The 21,990-nt window shown below is 39.2% G+C and overlaps 1 protein-coding gene across 5 annotated transcripts in view; it reads right to left on the bottom strand.

Annotated features, from left to right (window-relative positions):
- Nucleotides 1-21,990, bottom strand: part of CCNT1 (cyclin T1) — a gene marked incomplete at its 3' end in the record, with an annotated part of 41,674 nt that overhangs the window by 8,967 nt on the left and 10,717 nt on the right. For 2 of the 5 annotated variants that reach the window (XR_013995518.1, XM_081083120.1), the window contains exons 3-7: nucleotides 11,246-11,374; nucleotides 6,223-6,283; nucleotides 3,600-3,662; nucleotides 2,145-2,190; nucleotides 621-691 (exon numbers count right to left, since the gene is read on the bottom strand). Coding sequence is in view for 3 of the 5 variants with exons in the window: in XM_081083117.1 (XP_080939243.1) it covers nucleotides 621-691; nucleotides 853-1,016; nucleotides 2,145-2,190; nucleotides 3,600-3,662; nucleotides 6,223-6,283; nucleotides 11,246-11,374 (534 nt within the window). Of the gene's footprint in view, nucleotides 1-620; nucleotides 692-852; nucleotides 1,017-2,144; nucleotides 2,191-3,599; nucleotides 3,663-6,222; nucleotides 6,284-11,245; nucleotides 11,375-21,990 lie in introns of all 5 variants that reach the window. The other 3 variants (XM_081083117.1, XM_081083118.1, XM_081083119.1) reach the window with 3 other exon arrangements.

Raw genomic sequence — 21,990 nt, 5'->3', positions numbered from 1 at the left:
CCTCCTGCATGCCCCACACTGGAGATCAAATCACAACCCGGGCCATGTGCCCTGACCAGGGATCAAACCATGACCTCCTGATTCATAGGTAAATGCTCAACCACTGAGCCATGTTGGCTGGACTCAGGAATGTTTTTAAAATAAACTTTCTGACACTGGATAAAAAGAGGAATTATTTCATTATTCATAAGTAAGACTTTGAAAAATATCTGAAAGACAACTTCAGACTTTAATCTATATAAAAACAAAATTCTAATTCTAAAATCCATTTCAAAAGCAGGTAATATAAAGACAAAATTATGGTATGAGCTCTAACCCTGTAGCTTTGTATCTTTCCTCTACCAGAAGCCAAAACTATATGACTCAAAGAAGCCATGTTTTTCCCCTTAACAGACTCCATACAGAAAATAACCAACGTTGCTGACCAAATGACTGTATCACAAGAGTTGTAAAACACAAAACAAATTCTGCTATCACCTACAGCCATTGCCTCTGGGCCTGCCCCTCAGTACCCCAAGATATGAAGTTGAAGTTATGATTATAGCATAACTACAAGAAGGGAAATTCCAAAAAAGAAAATAGTTTGTTCTGTTCCATAAGCTGACAACAATAATTCTTACCCTCCAATTCCGAATTCGTTTGAGCCTGTTGGGGGTTTTCTCCAGAATCTGTAGAAATTCATGTGTCAGTTCTACAAATGAAATAGAGCATTTAAGAAAAACTCACAGAGACAAAGTAATGAAACAAGAATACCCTCAACTAACTATTTTCATCTGAATCAAGTCACCTTTGGCCAGATATGTGACAGATCAAGATGAAGTGCTTTTCAAGGACCCTTACTCTAAAACTTACCATCTAAAAGTTCCAAGGTCACAGTGGCGTCAACATACTCCCACCAGTGCTTCCCATCAGTTGAGACTGGGATCTCCCAGTTGGACCACTTGCAAGCCAGATGAATGCAGACACAGGCCACTACAGGAGGTGTGTACTGCAGGCTAAATGTGGTCAAATGCAGGCTGACATCAGAGGGAAGGAAACAAGAGAGTATCATGAGCTCTCAATTCTGAACCCAAAGTTAAACTCTCCATTATTTTTTAAAAAAACAAAAACAAAAGAAAAAAAAAGTAAAAAAAAAAACCACCAATGGCAAGCATGTAGGGTAAGAAATACCCAGTGCTCTGATCCAGCACTAAACATTATTTTCCATTAACCCACCAGCTCAGGTAACATTTATAAATTTTCTGACTACGCATCATTCAATTCATATAACTAATGGACCAAAAACAAAAACAAAAACGTAAAATAAACTGGGTACTCAGTTTTTTAAAACAACAATCAATTATTCTGAGAATAAGCTCAGAACTTAAGGAAAATGATAAGATTTGTAATATGTATAATTTCTAAATTAAATACTTAAGAAAATATCCTAAAAGTTATCTTGTCTCTTGCCAATCATAGGTCTGGTCTATTTAAAGAAATAAATAGACAATCACTCTCTCAAGTGTGAATATGCTCAATTGCTGGTTTATTTTTAAAATTTCTCTTATCTGTCTATTAAAATGAACTTCTTAGCCCTGACAGTCATTAGGAATATCTTTGGTTTCCATGAACACAACCAACAGACTGGAGATAAGAATGAGCAAGTCATTTGATAATACAAGTTATGTATTAATTTGTTCTTTAAAAAGAAAAAGTATTACAATTCTTTACACATATATATGCCCATTTATCTGGGAGTATGGGAAAAACAAAGAGTCTTTTAAAATCCTCCAAATCAGATTTTCAGTCACTATCAATGACTTCCAAGTTTACCAACTTTCAGAACTATGTTCTTGGATATTTTAAAGCTAAGTAAAATGCAGAATTAAGAAGGTTATCAATCAGTAGTATATAATTACATCACCTTAGCAAATTTAAAAAACACCATGGAAATGTAAAGCACAACATGAAAATTGCATAAAATTCAACATTAACCAGAGAATTGTTTGACACACTGTAGTCAAAGATCCATGCTTGGGTCTTTGGATTCTAGTTTACTAAGTGCCAAACCTGACATCATTCCTTATGCCCTTCAAAAAGTGACAATCCCAACCCAAGTAAAGTTCTAACCCAAAAATATAAAGGAAAAATATTAAAATATAAACCTGTTGGTTGCCATGAAGTAAGAAGTCTGTGCTAAGTCCTTGCTTGCTAAAAAAAAGAAGAAAAGTGAGGGGGAGGGAAAAAATTATCAGTTCCATATATTCTCAACAATAAATTAGTAGCATTTAATATTTGCAAGGTAGATAATATAGTGGTAAATGAAGCTGACATGGCTCCTGGCCACATGAAGTTTACATGCTACCAAAAACAGATTAGTAATTTTTAATTATAAATAATTGGATTGCTTCAGTCCTAGGAATTCAAGCTTTATTCTTTACACTGAGTATCCGACACTTGTTTAAAATGCAATTTCTAGACATCCTCCTTAGAGTTTTGACTCAGTATGTTTGAAGAAGGACCCAAGCATTTTTAACAAGTACCCAGATTCTGATACAACGGTTCACTGAGAAATACTAAACTAGGGGATGAACTACTGTGGAGGCAAGATCAGAATCTAAAAGACGTTGATATGTTTGGGAAAAGTTATTTGTGCTTTAAAATAATAAGTTTAAATTAAGTAACCTGTGATTTAATCCTAAAGTAATCAAATAACAAGTTATTTACTATATTACCAAAAGAAAGTTTCTTCTTCCAAAACAAAAAAACTGCTCTGGATGACAAAACAAATTTTAATCTTCCTTAGATTAAATATTAGCATATGTCCATCTTTAAGCCTATCCTTGCTCAACACAAGCCATTTAATGCTTTCAAAATATCAAAAACTCAGGGAAAATATTTGGAATTTTCAGATAAAACACACATAAGCAAAATTCAAAATAAACCAATTATCAGTTTGGTCTACAAAAGGTACTGAAATGCACAATGATACGTTGATATTCTTGATACTAATATTTAAACTGAGTAAGAGAAACTGGGTTCCATGCAATTATCGCTACTAAAATTAAAATAAAAAGGATTGTCAATCAAGGAAGTAAGTTCTAATAACTTCTAAATGATCCTCTGGGTGGTCTTAAAGAATGCCTAGGACAATCAACCCTACAATCAAATTAAGATAGCCCATTCCCAAAATCCTTAAAATTGCTATTAGTTACTTATGATTTGGTGACTTTTCAAAATCTGCCCCCAGCTTTCACAAACATCCCTCAAGAGACTAACTCTTTAAATGGAGATCACCTAAACACATTAATTAGCAGCTGTGTTATACATTTATATACAGCAATTTTAGCCTCTAAATCAGTGGTTCTCAACCTTCTGGCCCTTTAAATACAGTTCCTCATGTTGTGACCCAACCATAAAATTATTTTCGTTGCTACTTCATAACTGTAATGTTGCTACTGTTATGAATCGTAATGTAAATATCTGATATGCAGGATGATCTTAGGCAACCTGTGAAAGGGTTGTTCGACCGCCAAAGGGGTCGCGACCCATAGGTTGAGAACCGCTGCTCTAAATGGTAAAACAATTTTAGAGCACTCTCTCAAGCTGGGATTCCTTACCTCGAACAAGTTGAGTGCACTTTACCACATGTGTATGTGGGTGATCAATTGTTAGTTCAAAGCCTAAAAAAAAGTTAACTGGTTAAAAAGCTAAAGTACTCAAGACATTTTATACATCTTTTATCTGAGTCATCATTAAAGGCCTCCCTTATTTTCCTATCCCCAAATTATTGTTCAGAGGCTAAGTCCCACAAAACATGTAGCACGCTTTTCTCTAAGACACATTATCTCCAAAGCTGCTTATAATACTTTGAGCTAGAAGATACCACTAACATAGTAAAACTAATGCAATCTCAAGACCCTTGAAAATCAATAACCTCTAAACATGAAACACATTTTAGGTACAACAGAATGTAGTAATATATGGTTGGAAGGAGCAGTTTTAATCAAGTGTTGACTATCTTATAACACTTAACCCTGAGAAAACATTTTAAAATCTATTCTCTTACCTCAATTTTGTTCCTTTTCATCATCTTAATTACAATAGGTACTGATCATTTTATCCAACCCCAATGATCTTTATTAAACTACTTAAGGAGGAGGATCAGTGTTATCTATAAAAATTTTCTGAGTTGATGAGACAAATTTTTAGATAAAGAAATTCTATTGAGAAATTTACATGATGTAAATTATTCTAAAAGGCTAACTAATTCTTGCAAATTAGATCTTACTGGTTTCCACATTTAAATATTAATAAAAATTGATTCCACCAGAAAAATACCATTGTCCCCTAAAATATGGTCACAATGAAAATAATTTATTTAGCAGAAATTAACTTCAGTGATAAAGTTTGAAGAACTCAGTGTGTATATATGTATGTGTGTGTATGTGTCTAGTGTCCCCCCAAAAATGTACACATACTCTAACATCTGATAAGTCATTTAATTTTCACTCTTTTTCAGGTTTAACTCATTTGAAATAATGGGTGAAGTCAGACTAAGCTTTGAACAAAGAAAATTTATCCTAAAGTGCCCCTCGACTTTTTTATAGGGATACATAAAAGGAAGCCTATGGTACAAAACCGGCAACAGTCAATGACCTGAGGACACACAAATACCAAACGAAACGACTCTTGATTCCATTGCTTTGTGTTATCAGCAGCAGTTCCTGGACCAGAACAGTCATCAGGCACTGACCAAAAAAATTATTCATTTCTGTAGATTCTTTTAAATTCTGAAAATGAACTGTATGTTAATAAACACTGACTTTATAATCATTCAAAGTACATATACATTTTGGGGGGACACCGTGTGTGTGTGTGTGTGTGTGTGTGTGTGTGTGCGCCGTGTGCAAAATCTTTATTTTCCGTATTTGCTAATAAACTTTTTAAGGTAGTCTCTCTGATGAAAATAATAATACTAGATTAACAGAATATCACCAGCATTGCCGATGAACTGCTATACAGCAGATCCTCAAGTAACTTTGTTTTGTTCAATGTCATCTATATATATAAAAGCCAAGCAACCAGAACAACTGGAACAACTAGAACGACCGGTTGCTATGACGTGCACCACAGCGGCCAACCAGACCGATCGGGGCCCCAATCATCACCCCCAACCACCTGCAGCCCGTCCCCCTATCCTGCCCAGCCCCGATTGGCCCCCATTGGGATGGGATGGCCAGACCTTACCCATGCACAAATTCGTGCACCGGGGTTCTACGTTCATTATAATGTTGATGAGACAAAAAAAAAAAAAAAAAATTGATTCCCAGCTGGGGCCACTGTCTGTGTGGAGTTTGCACATTCTTCCCCTGTTTGCATGGGTTTTCTCCAGGTAATCCAGTTCCCTCCTAAATCCCAAAGATTACATGAATTGGTGTGTCTAAACTATCCAAGTCTGAGTAAGTGTGGGAGTGAGCATGCCCAGCATGGAAGGGCATCTTGTCAGAGGGGGTTCCTGCCTTGTGCTCTGAGCTGCTGGAATAGTTTTCCAGCCATCCCCAACTCTGAGCTGAAATGCTCGGGCTGGAAAATAATTATCTTACTTGTTTTTTATTAATCTTTCTTAAATGTATGCATAGCTCACATTTATTTCAATGTGTAATATTAGAAGTGTTTTGGATCTTTATTTACAAGTTTGGTGATGTTTTTGTGACCAGAACTATGCCATAGGAGCTTACTCTTGTTCATATCAATTAGCCTATTGTAAAATTAGTTTTCATTATATATAGTTTCACTAAAGCCAATTTTAAGAACCTATTGATGAAGTGAGGACTTACTGTAGCTTGAATTCTTCCACCTACACTCTGCTGTTCTAAACTCTGATTTCCAATTTAAAAACAAATGTTACCTAACTATAATGACAGACTATAAAAATCCATGGAAGAAAAAGAGTTCTTTAAATAGTTGCTGCCATTAGTTATCAGAAAATTAAAAACTGCCAAACCTTAAAAAGCAAATCATGAATCCCAGAATGGGGAAGAAAAAAGGACTGCTGACTGCTATTTCAGAGGTCAGTGTGCCTTCATCCTTTCTTCCATATAGGTAAAAGTGAGCTCAATAACCTCTAAATTTGCAAAACCTTTCCAAGAAATTGTCCTCTTGTTTCCTATTTTGCAAATGTTAAAATCATATCATAGTGCATGCATATTTCTTTAATGTGTTAAAGAAAAATAAACTTACCTAAAGTCTGCAGAATTATGCTTTCTAATATCACCAGATCTTGAACTTGTTGCAGGTAAGCCTGCAGGTGAGAAGACACATAAGGTATAACATGCTAATATAAAGTGTAAACAATTCTAACACCCCTCCCAGAGAAACCAAAGCCACAAAAGGCAGGGGTGGAGTTATGAGATGGAGTAGGAACTGAAATTAATCTTTATCCCTATTGAGTACAGATTCTCCTTTTAAAACAAAAAAGAGGTATACTGAGAGAAAACATTTTATTCATAAATAGCTATAGAAAAAGCACCTGAGATTTCGTTCATTTTCTGATTGACATTTTAGGTTTTATAGTTCATTTGATATAGCTACAAGAAAATTAAAAATACATCATCTTCACATCATCAGAATACATTTCCAGAGCCTTCCTATAGGCCAGTGGTTCTCAACCTTGGCTGCACATTAGAATCGCCTGGGAATCTTTTTAAAATCCTGATTTCTGGGCCTCATCCTCCAGAAATTCTGTTTCTTTGTTATGGGGTGAGGCCACAACATTAGTAACAAAGAAACAGAATTTCGAGAGGATGAGGCCCAGAAATCAGGATTTTAAAAAGATTCCCAGGTGATTCTAATGTGCAGCCAAGGTTGAGAACCAGTGCATGGGCCAGTGATGGCAAACCTATGACACGCGTGTCAGAGGTGACATGTGAACTCATTTTTTTGGTTGATTTTTCTTTGTTAAATGGCATTTAAATATATAAAATAAATATCAAAAATATAAATCTTTGTTTTACTATGGTTGCAAATATCAAAAAATTTCTATATGTGACACGGCACCAGAGTTAAGTTAGGGTTTTTCAAAATGCTGACATGCCATGCTCAAAAGGTTCGCCATCACTGGCATAGGCAATCTCAAACATTTGACTCTTGTTAAAACTTCCCTTTTGGGAAGTAATGCTAGATTTCTAAAACTTCCTAAGAGAGTTCAAAGAAAAGGGAGCAAACAATAATAATGGAAACTACCTCACTAATGTTTTAATATTGATTATATGCTAAAATGATAATACTTATGATTAAATATATTATATAAAATATATTGAAATTAATTTTACTTTTTTCAATTAAAAATTTTAAATGAAGTTAAAATGTTTTACATTACACATGACTCCCCTTGTATTTCCAGTGGACAGCACTGGTCTAGAACTCTAGGAGAATTAGACTTGAGCCTGGAGTTAAGAGACTACGTTAAAATTAACTTGCCACTTAACTTTATGATCATTATGAAGTCCAATAAGGACTTATAATTATGTTAGTTCTCTTTTCCATACAGTGAAGGAAATATCTTCCCCTAATCACCTCACAAAAATATAGAGACTCAGGCCCTGGCCAATCTGGCTCTGTGGTTAGAGTGTCAGCCCATGGACTGAAGGACTGAAGGGTCAAGGGTTTGATTCCAGTCAAGGGTTTGATTCCACTCAAGGGCATGTACCTTGGTTGCAGAGTCAATCCCAGGCCTGGTCAGAGCGCATGCAGGAGGCAACCAATTGATGTGTCTCTTTCACACTGATGTCCCCCCCCGCCCCCCCGCCCCGATTTTCTCTAAAAATCAATGGGAAAAAATACTCTTGGGTGAGGATTAACAACAAAAAAGATTCAGGTGAGAAGTTATGTAAATATACTTCAGAAAAGAAAAAAAAAGCAGAGGTTATTATTATTATTATTGTGTGTGTGTGTTTTAATAGGTTACTGATTTTTAGAGAGCGAGAAAGGGAGAAGAGAGAAACACTGAAGTGAGAGTGCAACATTGAAAAGCCACCCTCACTTTCATCTCCCCACTGGGGTGGGGGTGGGGGGTCAAGCCTGAAACCCGGCATGTGCCAGGACCAAGAATTGAACCAGCAACCCTTCAGTGCATGGGATGCCCAACCAACTGAGCCACACTAGCCAGGGCTTTGTGTTTTATTTTGTTAAAATAAAATGGTCTTTTTTGGTCAATTCTATAGACCAGTGGTCGGCAAACTGCGGCTCGCAAGCCACATGCGGCTCTTTGGCCCCTTGAGTGTGGCTCTTCCACAAAATACCAACTTCTGCGCATGGGCCACGAAGTTTCAATCGCACTGTACATGCGCACCCACACATGGTATTTTGCGGAAGAGCCACACTCAAGGGGACAAAGAGCTGCATGTGGCTCGCAAGGCGCAGTTTGCCGACCACTGCTCTAGACTAATAAAGACATTTAGTAATTAGTCTCAAACCTAAAGTTCAGAGCAATAACTCTTTTCCGTAAGAACTACTGGTGTAGCCCAAAGAGAAAATGAAGGAAGTCAAGGCACTGCCATGCAAAACATTTAATTCACATAATTAGGGGCTATTGTCAATACACACACAAAATAAATATCCTCCCCTACAAAATCCCTTTCTCCAATATGAGAACACACAATTCTATTTATCTATCTGATAAAGGATGACTCATGCATCCACTGAAAGAGACTTAAATAATCTAGTAGGAGTAATCCATAATTTTTCTGCAAGCACTTACAAATGTCAGACCTCTCCAATTTTCACGACTCATCACACCCCAGTCACTGACTTATAAAGCCAGGAGAGATTTTCCCTTTTTTAAGAAAGGCAAAGAAGGATGGAAGAAAAAAAAGCTGTATGTATATGCATAGGATAAAAGTTTAAAAGAAGCCGAAACCGGTTTGGCTCAGTGGATAGAGCGTCGGCCTGCGGACTGAAAGGTCCCAGGTTCGATTCCGGTCAAGGGCATGTACCTGGGTTGCGGGCACATCCCCAGTGGGAGGTGTGCAGGAGGCGGCTGATCGATGTTTCTCTCTCATCGATGTTTCTAACTCTCTATCTCTCTCCCTTCCTCTCTGTAAAAAATCAATAAAATATATTAAAAAAAAAAAAAAGTTTAAAAGAATATGCCCTGACTGGGTGGGTCAGCTGGTTGGAGCATCATCCCGTATACCAAAAGGTTGTGGGTTCGATTCCCAGTCAGTGCACATACCTAGTTTGGGGTATATAGGGGAGGCAACCAATCGATGTTTCTCTCTCACATTGATGTTTCTTTCTCTCTCTCTCTCTCTCTCTTCCTCTCTACACACACACACACACACACACACACACACACACAAGTCTGAAAGAATATAGTATACCAGAACTGTAATCAGCATTATCTTCCTAAGACAGGGGTTCTCAACCTGTGGGTCGCGACCCTTGGCGGTTGAACGACACTCTCACAGGGGTCGCCTAAGACCATCCTGCATATCAGATATTTACATTACCATTCATAACAGTAGCAACATTACAGTTATGAAGTAGCAACGAAAATAATTTTATGGTTGGGTCACAACATGAGGAACTGTATTTAAAGGGCCAGAAGGTTGAGAACCACTGTCCTAGGAGGAGGAGGAGAGGAGATGCTTTAATTTTCACTTTAAATGATTCTTAATTGTTTGGATTCTCTTATACTGAACATATATAACTTATAATTTCTTAGAAAGTTCTCTTAGGAACAACAAATAATTAAAAATATATATGTGTGTGTGTGTGTATATATATATATAAAAGAATATGTATATTCTTTTATATAAGATATATATATATATATACCTTTTATATAAGGTATATACCTTATATTTTATATAAGGTATACACACACACACACACACACACACTAGGGGCCCAGTGCACGAATTTGTGCATCTTGAAAGGAACTGTGGGCCGTGAGGCTGTGGTAAGCACAGGGGCGGGTCTCTGCCCATCCTCCACGCCCCTGCCTGGCCCCTCCTGCCATGGCCCCCAATCCCATGCACTGGCAGCCCCACTGCTGCTGCCGCTGCTCCCACGCACTGACAGCAATGGCCCCACTTGCACCCGCTGACGGTGTGAAGTGATTGGAGCTGGCACCAGCAGCGGGTGCGAGTGGGGCCAGCGCTGTCAGTGGGTCAAGCGGCGGCTGCTGCCCCAAACGTCCCTCAGGAGCAGGGGAAAGTGGAGAACTCCTCAGGGGCAATCAGGGCTGGCAGCCGCCGTTCGCACCTGCTGACAGCGCCGAGTGATTCGGACCGGCGGCGGGTACAGGCAACAGGTGTGAGTGGTGGCTCCGGTGCCAGGAGCAGGTGCAAGCACCAGGCAAGATCGCGGTGCGTGGGAGCAAAGAATTTTCAATAACCACCAGAGGTTCACTCCGATGAAAGTGACTGGTGCCCTGCCTTGGTCTGGTGCCCCTGCTTACCTGCTCCACCATCCCACCGTGGCCAATACCCACCATGTTCTGCACATGCCCCCTGGTGGTCTGTACACATCATAGTGACAGGCTGTTCTGTTGTTTGGTTGTTCCACTGTTCAGTCTATTTGTATATTAGCCTTTTATTATATAGGATATACATGTATATGATGAAATACTACATTTAAAGCAAGTGGAAAATTGCCCTAGCCAGTTTGGCTAGGTGGATAGAGTGTTAGCCTGCGGACTGAAGGGTCCCAGGTTGGATTCCGGTCAAGAGCATGTACCTCAGTTGCAGGATCCTCCCTGGCCCAGGCCATGGTCAGGGTGCACAAGATGCAACTAATCAATGTTTCTCTCTCACATCGATATTTCTCTTTCTGTCTGTCTCTCCCCCTTCCACTCTCTCTAAAAATCAATGGAAAAATATCCACGGGTGAGGATTAAAGCAAGTGGAAAATTAATAAAATGGGAAAATATCTGTGATATAGTAAGTAAAAAACACACAACATAGATACATATACAGCTATTTATAGAAAAGAAGCTGGAAATAATAATGGTTTACTTATAGATCTGTGGTCCAAATTATATCTAGGTGATATATTTTCTCTTTTGTCTGCATTTTCCAATTTTACTACAACGAATACAATTAACTTCTGCCATAAAATTTCCATGTTTTTATTAAGGAAAAAAACAAACACTAACAGGTTCCTTTAAAAGCCCCCATTAGGACTTCAATAAATCAAAGTTACAAAACTAAGATATAATAAAAAAAATTTAAGAAAAACATATGTGTAATCAATCCCTTACCTCACTCCTGGTATCAGGAAGTGACTCCTGTGGGTGGAGACAAGCATGTGCTACCTTGATGACATGTTCCAATTTTTTTGGCTGCTCCTCTACTTTAGCTGCTAGAAATAAGGCTGCTGGAGCCACAGTCTAGATGGAAAAAAATAAATCATATTTAACATTTGTTTATTTCTAGGTCAAAGTACAGATCTAAAAAAGAACTAAGTCTCAAACCAAGTTCTTTGCTTACCTCAACCACATCACCTTGGTTATGCTTTTTCCTGTACTTAAAAAAATGTCCTCCCCTCACCTATCCATTAATCCACATCCACTTCTAAAAACGGATCCTGCAACACTCTCATTAAAAGCTACCTATTCAAGAAGCTACTAAATGTAGAGAGCTTTCTATTTAAAATGAGGTTCTTTATTAAGTTTGCATTAAAACAGTTTACATACTTCTTAAAAAGGCGTACACTGAAATGTCCAGAAAAGGCAATTCCATACAGAAAAAAGAAAATAGATTGGTTGCCAGGGACTAGGAGAAGGGAATGAGAGTGACTGCTAAAGTGTGAGGAGTTTCTTTTTCTGGGGTGATGTAAATGTTCTGGAATTAGATTGTGGTGGTGATGGCACAAGACTGAATATACTATAAACCAGTGAATTGTACACTTTAAGAGAATACTATTGTATGAGAATTATCACATTTATACCTATACAGACAGTCCTCGGGTTACTTCGGACTTGACGTATGTCATTTCGTGGTTACGTCGCCATCTCCCATTTATTTATAAAAAAAAAAAAGTTCTGTCATTTCGATGTATGTACATATGTGCTTTATGTTTTTATTATTTATTTACCGCAAGTAAAGGTCAGGAATTATCTTTTAAATTTTTTTTTACTGTTTCACTTCATTACTGCTGTGTTTGTGCTCCATGTGAGTGACGTAGGTGCTTATGTAGGTGGGTTCTGACTTATGGCGAAAATCGCATGGCATTATGTTGCACCATAAGAACGGATCTCTCGAATGTAACCCAAGAACCTACTATACTAGCGGCCCGGTGTACAAATTCATGCATGGGTGGGGTCCCTTGGCCTGGCCAGCGAACAGAGCCGATCGGACTGGCCGGCTGTGGGAGTGCACTGACCACCAGGGGGCTGCTCCTGAGTTTAGCATCTGCCCCCTGGTGGTCCATGCACATCATAGCTACCAGCCGGTCATCCAGTTGTAATGGTTGCTTAGGCTTTTATATAAAGAGAGACTAGAGGCCCGGTACACGAAATTCGTGCACGGGAGAGGGGTGTCCCTCAGCCTGGCCTGCACCCCCTCCAATTTGGGACCCCGAGGGGGATGTCCGACTGCCGGTTTAGGCCCGATCCCACAGGTTGCAGCTGCACCTTGGCCTTGTGGGAATCGGGCCTAAACCAGCAGTCGGACATCCCTCTCAATCCGGGACTGCTGGCACCTAATTGCTTGCCTGCCTGCCTGATCGCCCCTACCTTGCCCCCCTGCCGGCCTGATCACCCCTACCTTGCCCCTCTGCAGCTTGATTGCTCCTAACTTGCCCCCCTGCTGGCTGAATTGCCCCTACCTTGCCCCTCTGCCAGCCTGATCGCCCCTAACCACCTCTGCCTCGGGCCCTGGCCTAAGCCGCAGTCTAGCCTCCCTCTGCAGGAGGCGACCTAGTAGATCAGGGGAAGGCGCCATCCCCATTACCCTGCTACTGGGGGCCTAAGCCTAGGTCATTTGCAGCTGCGTCTCGGCCCTTCGCAGCCAAGCCTTGGTCCTTCACAGCCTCACACCTGCAGCCCCGTCTGCCTTCTTGATCGCCCCTAACTGCCTCTGCCTCAGCCCCAGGCCTAAGCCACAGTCTGGCCTCCCTCTGTGGGAGGTGACCTGGTAGATCAGGGGAAGACGCCGCTCCCATTACCCCACTGCTGCTGCCACTGCCGGCCTGACCCTGGGCTCTTTGCAGCTGCACCTCGGCCCTTTGCAGCCACCTGTGGCTGCCTGAGCCTGGGACCTACACAGCCGGCCCGGGGCCCACAGATCCCTCCCACCATCATGACCCAGTGGCCTCGGGCCTACAGACCCTTCTTGCCGCCGCGCCTCAGCGACCCAGGGCCCACAGATCCCTCCAGCCACCACGCCCCAGGGCCCACTGTTCGGTCGTCCGTCTGGTTGTGACGGACCCTGGCTCTTTATATATTAGGATATTGGGGGGGGGGGGGGTTCATACATAAAAAAATGAATTCAAAGTATAGTAGTATATTCAAGAGGTTATAGAAGGAACTTAAAAGGGGAGAAAAATGCCTTAGCCAGTTTGGTTCAGTGGATAGAGCATCAGCCTGAGGACCAAAGGGTCCCGGGTTCAATTTAAGTCAAGGGCATACAGCTTGGTTGCCCTTGGTCAGGACGCGTGCAGAAGGCAACCAATCAATGTGTTTCTCTCACATCAATGTTTCTCTCTGTCTTTCCCTCTCTCTTCTACTCTGTCTAAAGATCAATGGAGCCGAACCGGTTTGGCTCAGTGGATAGAGCGTCGGCCTGCAGACTCAGGGGTCCCAGGTTCGATTCCGGTCAAGGGCATGTACCTTGGTTGCGGGCACATCCCCACTGGGGGGGCGTGCAGGAGACAGCTGATCGATCTCTCTCATCGATGTTTCTGGCTCTCTATCCCTCTCCCTTCTTCTCTGTAAAAAATTAATAAAATATATTAAAAAAAAAAGATCAATGGAAAAATATCCTTGGGTGAGGATTAACCTAAGTTAATAAATAAATAAATAAATAAATAGGGGGGAAATTCACAAGTAGATATCAAACACAGACACTAAACAATATAAGAGTTCAGAGCAATATGACATACATGTAGCCTGCTGATCTGGGGAATCTCAGAAAGTAGAGCTTCTCTTGAATCTTAAGAATATTTCAATGAATCAAAGATGGCAATGACAAGAGCTAGAATTCACCAGTAATAAAAATTTCATAGAATTGAAATACATACTTCACTTTAATAAATAGACCTGACATGCATTCTAAAAAAAAAAAAAAAGTCACCATTATACTCAGGGGATACATTCCAAGACTTTCAATGGATGCCTGAAACTTAGAAAGTAACAAACCTTATATAGACTATGATTTTTTCTTGGATACATACATACCTATGATAAAGTTTAACTTATAAATTAGGCACAATAAGATTAATAACATTAACATAATAAAATAACTATAATATACCAAAATAAAAGTTATGTGAATGTGGTCTGGCTCCCTCCCTTCTTCCCTTCCTCCCTCCCTCCATTTCCTTCTCTTTTATAACTGGGATGGCTACTAAGGCAAGACTGCAAAAGATTTCTTTATGTTACTCAGAACAATGTGCAATTTAAAACTTAGCAATTGTTGCCCTGGCTGTTATTTCTCAGTGGTTAGCGTCGTCTGAGCACTGAAGGGTTTAAGGTTCGATCCCTGGCACCGATTGAGGCATGTAGGGGAGGCAAACAATCAATGTCTCTCACATCATTGTTCCTCCCGCCCCCCACTCCCTGCTCCCTCCCACCTCTCCATTCTCTCTAAAATTGAATGGGGAAGGAAAAAATCCTTGGGTGAGGATGAACAAAAAAATGTATCAATTGTTTATTACAGGAATTTTCCACTTAATATTTTCTACCATAGATGACCACAAGAACTTAAAACACTGAAAGCAAAAACCTTGATAAAGGGGGACTACTGTGTATTCCTTCTGTTCTGTTCCACTTTGATATAACAGATTTTTCCTCCACAATTCAATTCATAGCAACAATTCTCTTCCTTCATATCTGTTTCAGTTGTATATGGAGCTTGCTACATATACATTCCTAGAGTTTAGAGTAAGGACAGAACCAGAGAAAAATGGGCATGAACAAAGGTTTGGGTTATCAGGGCATGAAGCACATTTTGAACACTAAAGTGAGTAGGTTAAGTGATACAGATAATGGAATGTGGGATGCAAAAGATTTTTTAAAAATTGTTGACAGTATTACAGATGCCCCGTTTTCCCCCTACTTTGGCCCCTCCATCTAGCCCCCATCCCACCCCAGGTCTTCACTACACTATTGGCTGTGTCCATGTGCTATGCATATATGTTCTTTGGTTAATCTCTTCCTGTCCCTCCCACCCCGAGATCTGTCATTCTGCTCCAAGAATCCATGCTTTTAGATCTATTTTTGTCAGTTTATTTTGTTCACTGGATTCCACATATAAGTGAGATCACATGATATTTGTCTTTCTCTAACTGGCTTGTTTTTAAAAAAATATATATTTTACTGATTTTTTACAGAGAGGACAAGAGAGGGAGAGTAAGAAACATCGATGAGACAGAAACATCGATCAGCTGCCTCCTGCACACTTCCTACTGGGGATGTGCCTGCAACCAAGGTACATGCCCTTAACCAGAATCGAACCTGGGACCTTTCAGTCTGCAGGCCAATGCTCTATCCACTGAGCCAAATTGGTTAGGGCTCTAATTGGCTTATTTTACTTAGCATAATAATCTCCAGGTCCATCCTTGCTTACAAAGGATATGAGTGCCTTCTTTTTTACAGCCATGTAATATTCCATTGAGTAAATGTACCACAGGATTTTTACCCACTAATATACTAACGAGCTATTTCCAGATTTTAGCTATTGTAAATAATGCTGCTATGAATAGGGGTGCATATATTCTTTCTGACTGGTGTTTCGAGTTTCTTAGGATATATTCCCAGAAGGGGGATCACTGGGTCAAACAGCTGTTCCATTTTTAATTTTTTGAGGAAACTCCACACTGTTTTCCATAGTAGCTGCACCAGTCTGCATTCCCACCAGCAGTGTACTAGGGTTCCTTTTCTCTACATCCTCACCAACACTTGATTATTGATGGTAGCCATTCTGGCAGGTATGAGGTGATACCTGATTGCAGTTTTAATTTGCATCTTTCTGATTAGTGACATTGAGCATTTTCTCATGTCTATTGGCCATCTGCATATCCTCCCCGAAGACGTGTCTATTCAGATCCTTTGCTCATTTTTTAATTCAATTGTCTTCCTGGTGCTGAGTTGTAGTTCTTTGCATATTTTGGAAATTAACCCCTTATCAAATGTATCACTGGTTCTCCCAAACAGTGGGTTCCCTTCCCATTTTGTTGATGGTTTCTTTTGCTGTGCAGAAGCTTCTTATTTTGATGTAGTTCCATTTGTTTACTTCTTTTGTTTCTCTTGCCCTAGGAGATATATCAGTGAAAATATTGCTACGAGATGCCCAAAATTTTATTGCCTGTTTTCTAAGATTTATATGGTTTCATGACTTAAACATTTAAGTCTTTTATCCATTTTGAGTTTATTCTTGTATATGGTGTAAGTTGATCAAGTTTCATTTTTACTTTGTATGTACCTGTCCAATTTTCCTAACACCATTTATTAAAGAAACATTCTTTACTCCATAGTATGTTCTTGCCTCCTTTGTCAAATATTAATTGACCATAATGGTGTGAATCCATTTCTGGGGTCTCTGTTCCATTGGTTTATATATGCCTATTCTTGTGCCAGTACCAGGCTATTTTGATTACCATGGCTTTATAGTACAGTCTGATATCTGATACTGTGATCCCTCCAACTTTGTTCTTCTTTCTCAAGATTGCTGAAGCTATTTGGGGTCCTTTTTAGTTTCATATAAATTTTTGAAATATTTGTTCCAGATCTGTGAAATATGCCAATTGGTACTTTATTTTTTTTTTTAAATCCATACCCAAAGATATTTTTCCCATTGATTTTCAGAAAGAGGGGGAGGGAGAGACAAAGACCAGCATTGATGTGAGAGACATATTAATTGGTTGCCTCCTTTAAGCACCCAGACTGGGGCCAGGGATCGAACCTGCAACCCACGTACATGCCCTTGAGTGGGAATTGAACCTGCTACCCTTTGGTGCCAGAGCCAACGCTCTAACCACTGAACCACATGGGCCAAGGCACCATTGGTATTTTAATGGAGATTACATTGAATCTGTAGATTGCTTTGGGTAGTATAGACATTTCAATTATGTTAATTCTTCCAATCCATGTACATGGTATATGCTTCCACTTGTTTGTATCTTCCTTTTTTTCCAATGTCCTATAGTTTTATGGATACAGTTCTTTTACCTCCTTGATTAAGTTTATTCCCATGTATCTTATATTTTTGTTACTGCAATGGTAAATGGTGTTTTTTTTTTTAGTTTATCTTAGAGTTCATTATTGGTGTATAAAAACACCATCAATTTCTGGATGTTAACTTTGTATCCTGCTACTTTGCTGAATTCATTTATTAAATCTAGCAGTTCTTTGGAAGAGTCTTTGGATTTTTCTATGTATATCGTATCATCTGGAGTTTGTCCATTTCACACAGGTTGTCCAGTTTGTTGGCATATACAGTAGGTCCTCAGGTTACGTTGGAGATCCATTCCTATGGCGCAACATAACGCGATTTTTGCCATAAGTTGGAACCCACCTACATAAGCACCTATGTCACTCACATGGAGCACATACACAGCAGTAATGAAATGAAATAGTAAAAAAAAATTTGAGAAAGATAACAATTCCTGACCTTCACTTGTGGTAAAGCCTATCTAATAAAGAGGGAATATGCTAATTGACCCTCACACCATCGTAAAGATGGCGGCACCCACAACCAATAAGGAGGGAATATGCTATTGACTGCCCCGCTCTCAAAGATGGCAGCACCAACAGCCAGTAAGGAGGGAATATGCTAACTGACTGCCACACTCTCAGCAATGGCAGCTCCCACAGCCACAAGATGGTGGCACCCAGTCCCCTCAGCCCCACTTGGGCAGCAGATGCGCAGTCCCCTCAGCCCCCCAGGGCTGGCCCGAGGTGCAGGCAAGCCTTGGATGGCGGCTGCCCAGCTGCCCAGGGCCAGCCGAGGCTTGCTCTGCCAGCAGTGGCAGCAGGAGAGGTGTGATGGGGGCGTCGCCTCCCACCTCTGAGGGCTCCAGGACTGCAAGAGGGCGCAGGCCAGGCTGAGGGACGCCCCCTCCAGTGCATGTATTTTCATGCACTGGGCCTCTAGTAAATAATAAAAAAACATAAAGCACATATGTACATATGTCGAAATGATGGAACTTTTTTTTTTTTTTTTTTAAATATTTTTTATTGATTTTTTACAGAGAGGAAGGTAGAGGGATAGAGAGTTAGAAACATCGATGAGAGAGAAACATCAACCAGCCGCCTCCTGCACATCCCCCACTGGGGATGTGCCCGCAACCCAGGTACATGCCCTTGACCGGAATCGAACCCGGGACCCCTCAGTCCGCAGGCCGACGCTCTATCCACTGAGCCAAACCGGTTTTGGCAGAACTTTTTTTTTTTTTAATAAATAAATGGGAGATGGCGATGTAACCACGAAACAACGTAGGTCGAGTCAGTCATAACCCAAGAACTGTCTGTAGTTGTTCACATTATTTTCTTACAATCCTTTTTATTTCTGTGGTGTCAGTTGTTACTTCACCTCTTTCATTTCAGACTTTATTTATTTGGGTCCTCTTTGTTTCTTGATGAACCTGGCTAAAGGTTCAGCAATCTTGTTTATCTTTTCAAAGAACCAGTTCTTGGTTTCATTGATCTGTTGAATTCTTTAAGTCTTTATGTCATTTACTTATGCTATCCTTTATTATTTTCTTCCTTCCTTCTTACTGTGAGCTTTCCTTGTTATTCTCTAATTCTTTTAGTGGTAGGGTTAGATTGTTTATTTGAACATTTTCTTGTTTCTTGAGATAGGCCTGTAATGCTATGAACTTCCCTCTCAGAAATGCTTTCTGTGACCCATAGATTTGGAGTTGTTGTGTGTTAATTTTCATTTTTTCCCAAGAAGATTTTTTAAAAAAATATATTTTATTGATTTCTTTTTACAGAGAGGAAGGGAGAGGGATAGAGAGTTAGAAACATCAATGAGAGAGGAACATCGATCAGCTGCCTCCTGCACACTCCCTACTGGGTATGTGCCTGCAACCAAGGTACATGCCCTTGACCGGAATCGAACCTGGGACCCTTGAGTCCGCAGGCTGACGCTCTATCCACTGTGCCAAACCGATTAGGGCACCCAGGAAGTTTTTTATTGCTTCCTTGATCTCACTGGTAATCCATTCACGTAATAACATGCTACTTGAATGTTTGAGTTTTTTATTGTAGTTGACTTCTAGTTTCATCATTGTGATCCAAGAAGATGGTTGGGGTTTTCAATTCTTCTTGAATTTGTGGGACACAAAAGATGTTTAACAAGAGTGACACTAAAAATTTTAGAAAAATATGCAGAGTTAAATAAATATTTAGAAAGATTAGTCTAATGGTATGTGGAACTAAAAGAAGGAAAGGATAGGATATATTTTAAGTTAATTTCTTTAAAAGAACAATATTGAATAATCCAGGCATTAGAAATAAAATTTAGAGTAGACACTAGTAGTAGAAATACAGGAGAAAAAGAGATACAGATATCACTTGGAAAACTAATAGAGTTTCACTAAATATGTGTATGTATTTTCATGTAGAGAAAAAAATTCTAATGAGATATACTCTAAAATGTTAACAGGATTATCTCTGAACAGTATGCTATATGAAAATCATCATTTTTTCTTTTATTCTGTCTTCTTTTAATTTTATGATGATGATACACACTTATAAGGAGAGAAAAATCAGTTAACAATATAAAAATTAAAAGAACTTTAAAAATGATTAGACAGAGTTTTAAAAGGAAAAGGACAACTCAAAGACAACACTTAAGATTTTTAAGCTTCCAAATTTGCCTTTAAGGGGCTAAAAATATATTTGAAAGGAGATAACCAGATATGGTATACAAACAATGTCTAACAAGGCAAGATAATACCTCAGCCAGTAAAAGCCTGCAAAAGTTAAATTTTAATCTAATCACTTATCAAGTTGGCTTACTGAAACATTTCCCCATCAAAGGCAGTTTCTCAAAGAAATTTTTTAAAAATATGATTTTAGAAAGGAAGGGAGAGGGAGAGATAGAAACATCAATGAGAACCTAGCTGGCATGGCTCAGTGGCTGAACGTCAATCTACGAACCAAAAGGTCATGAGTTCGATTCCAGGTCAGGTCACTTGCCCAGGTTTTGGACTCGCAGGAGGCAATGATTCTCTCTCATCATTGATGTTTCTCTCTCCCTCCCTCCTTCCCTTTCGGAAATCAATACAAATATATATATTTTAAAAAACATCAATGAGAAACACCGATTGGCTGTCTCCTGACACCTGCTACTGGAGATAAAGCCCGCAACTCTGGGATCCTTTAGTCTGCAGGATGACGCTCAATCCACTGAGCCACACCGGCAGTCTCAGAGGAATTCTTATAAGATTTTTCTTCATTTTAAAAGAATAATGCCAGCTAATATTTGTTTGCTATGTGCAGACACTTTGTAAATTAAATCATTTAAATCCTATTAACTACACTATGACATAGGCACTATTAGTGACTCCAAATAGATAAGAAAACTGGGGCTTAAGGTAACTTGCCAAAGCAGTACACCAAGGATCCAAATCTAGACATGTCTGACTCCAAAGCCCATTCTCCTAACCTCTAAGAGTCAACTAATGAGAGTAAAATGTACCTAATTAAATTTGGTAGCTATTTAAAATAAAACACCTGCACTTTTAAATATTTAAATACAGCATAGCCCTAGCTGGTTTGGCTCAGTGGATAGAGCGTCAGCCTGCAGACTGAGAGATCCCAGATTCGATTCTGGTCAAGTGCACATGCCTGGGTTGTGGGCACGATCCCCAGAGGGGGGCGTGCAGGAGGCAGCCAATCAGTGTATCTCTTTCATCATTAATGCTTCTATCTCTCTCTCTCCTTTCCTCTCTAAAATCAATAAAAATATAATAAATAAATAAATAAATAAAATACAGCATAAACACGCACATACACAAGTTCTTCATTACCATTTTTATATTCCCTCACTTGAAAACATTTAAAACTGTACTATAAAAAATCAGGTAATGAGGTTGAATTTCTTCTCAAAAAGAGAGTAAATGCTATGCCAGAATTTAAGCAAAAAAATAATAAATCAGTAATATAATCATACTCAGTAAAGATATTAAATTTACTTCAATAAAAAGGCAAGTTCTCTACCTTTATTGGAAATATACTGTATCTTGATCTGAGTGGTGGTTACATATATATATAATAATGCAAAAAGTTATTGAGTTGGATATTAGATTTTTTTGCTTTACTGTATGTTATAGCTCAATAAAAATATATAAATAAAAAAGACAAGAGTTCTAGGCTCCAAAACACTGTCAATGAAGAAATACAACTAAATGAGAAAAGTATTCACAACATGTGACATACAGATCTAATGCGTAAAAGTGCTCATATAAATAAAAAAATCAGAATAAAGTGAATTGACAATCAATTTTTAAATTTATTCTTCAATTTCCTGAGAAGAAAAGCCAACAGTCAAAAGCAGCTCAACCTCACTAATTGAAGAAATGTAAATTAAAAAAATAATAATAATTTAGGACTTCCTGTATCTTGTTCAACACTTGAACAAGTAGTTAGAACTTACATTTCCTGAAGTAACAAATATTTGTTGTTAGGATGTAGAGAAAAGGACCCTCTCCTACAGTGCAGGAAACAATGTATATTGATGTAATCTTTCAGCAGGACAAATTGACACAACATAACATTTTTAAATGCATGCCCTTTGGCACAGCAATTCCACCTACATGAATTTATATTAAAACTAG

Source organism: Myotis nattereri (assembly GCF_964212035.1).
Source record: "Myotis nattereri genome assembly, chromosome: 2".
NCBI classification, from domain to species: Eukaryota; Metazoa; Chordata; class Mammalia; order Chiroptera; family Vespertilionidae; genus Myotis; species Myotis nattereri.
The sequence above is the reverse complement of the archived record's forward strand: the minus strand, read 5'-3'. Positions and strand labels throughout refer to the sequence as shown.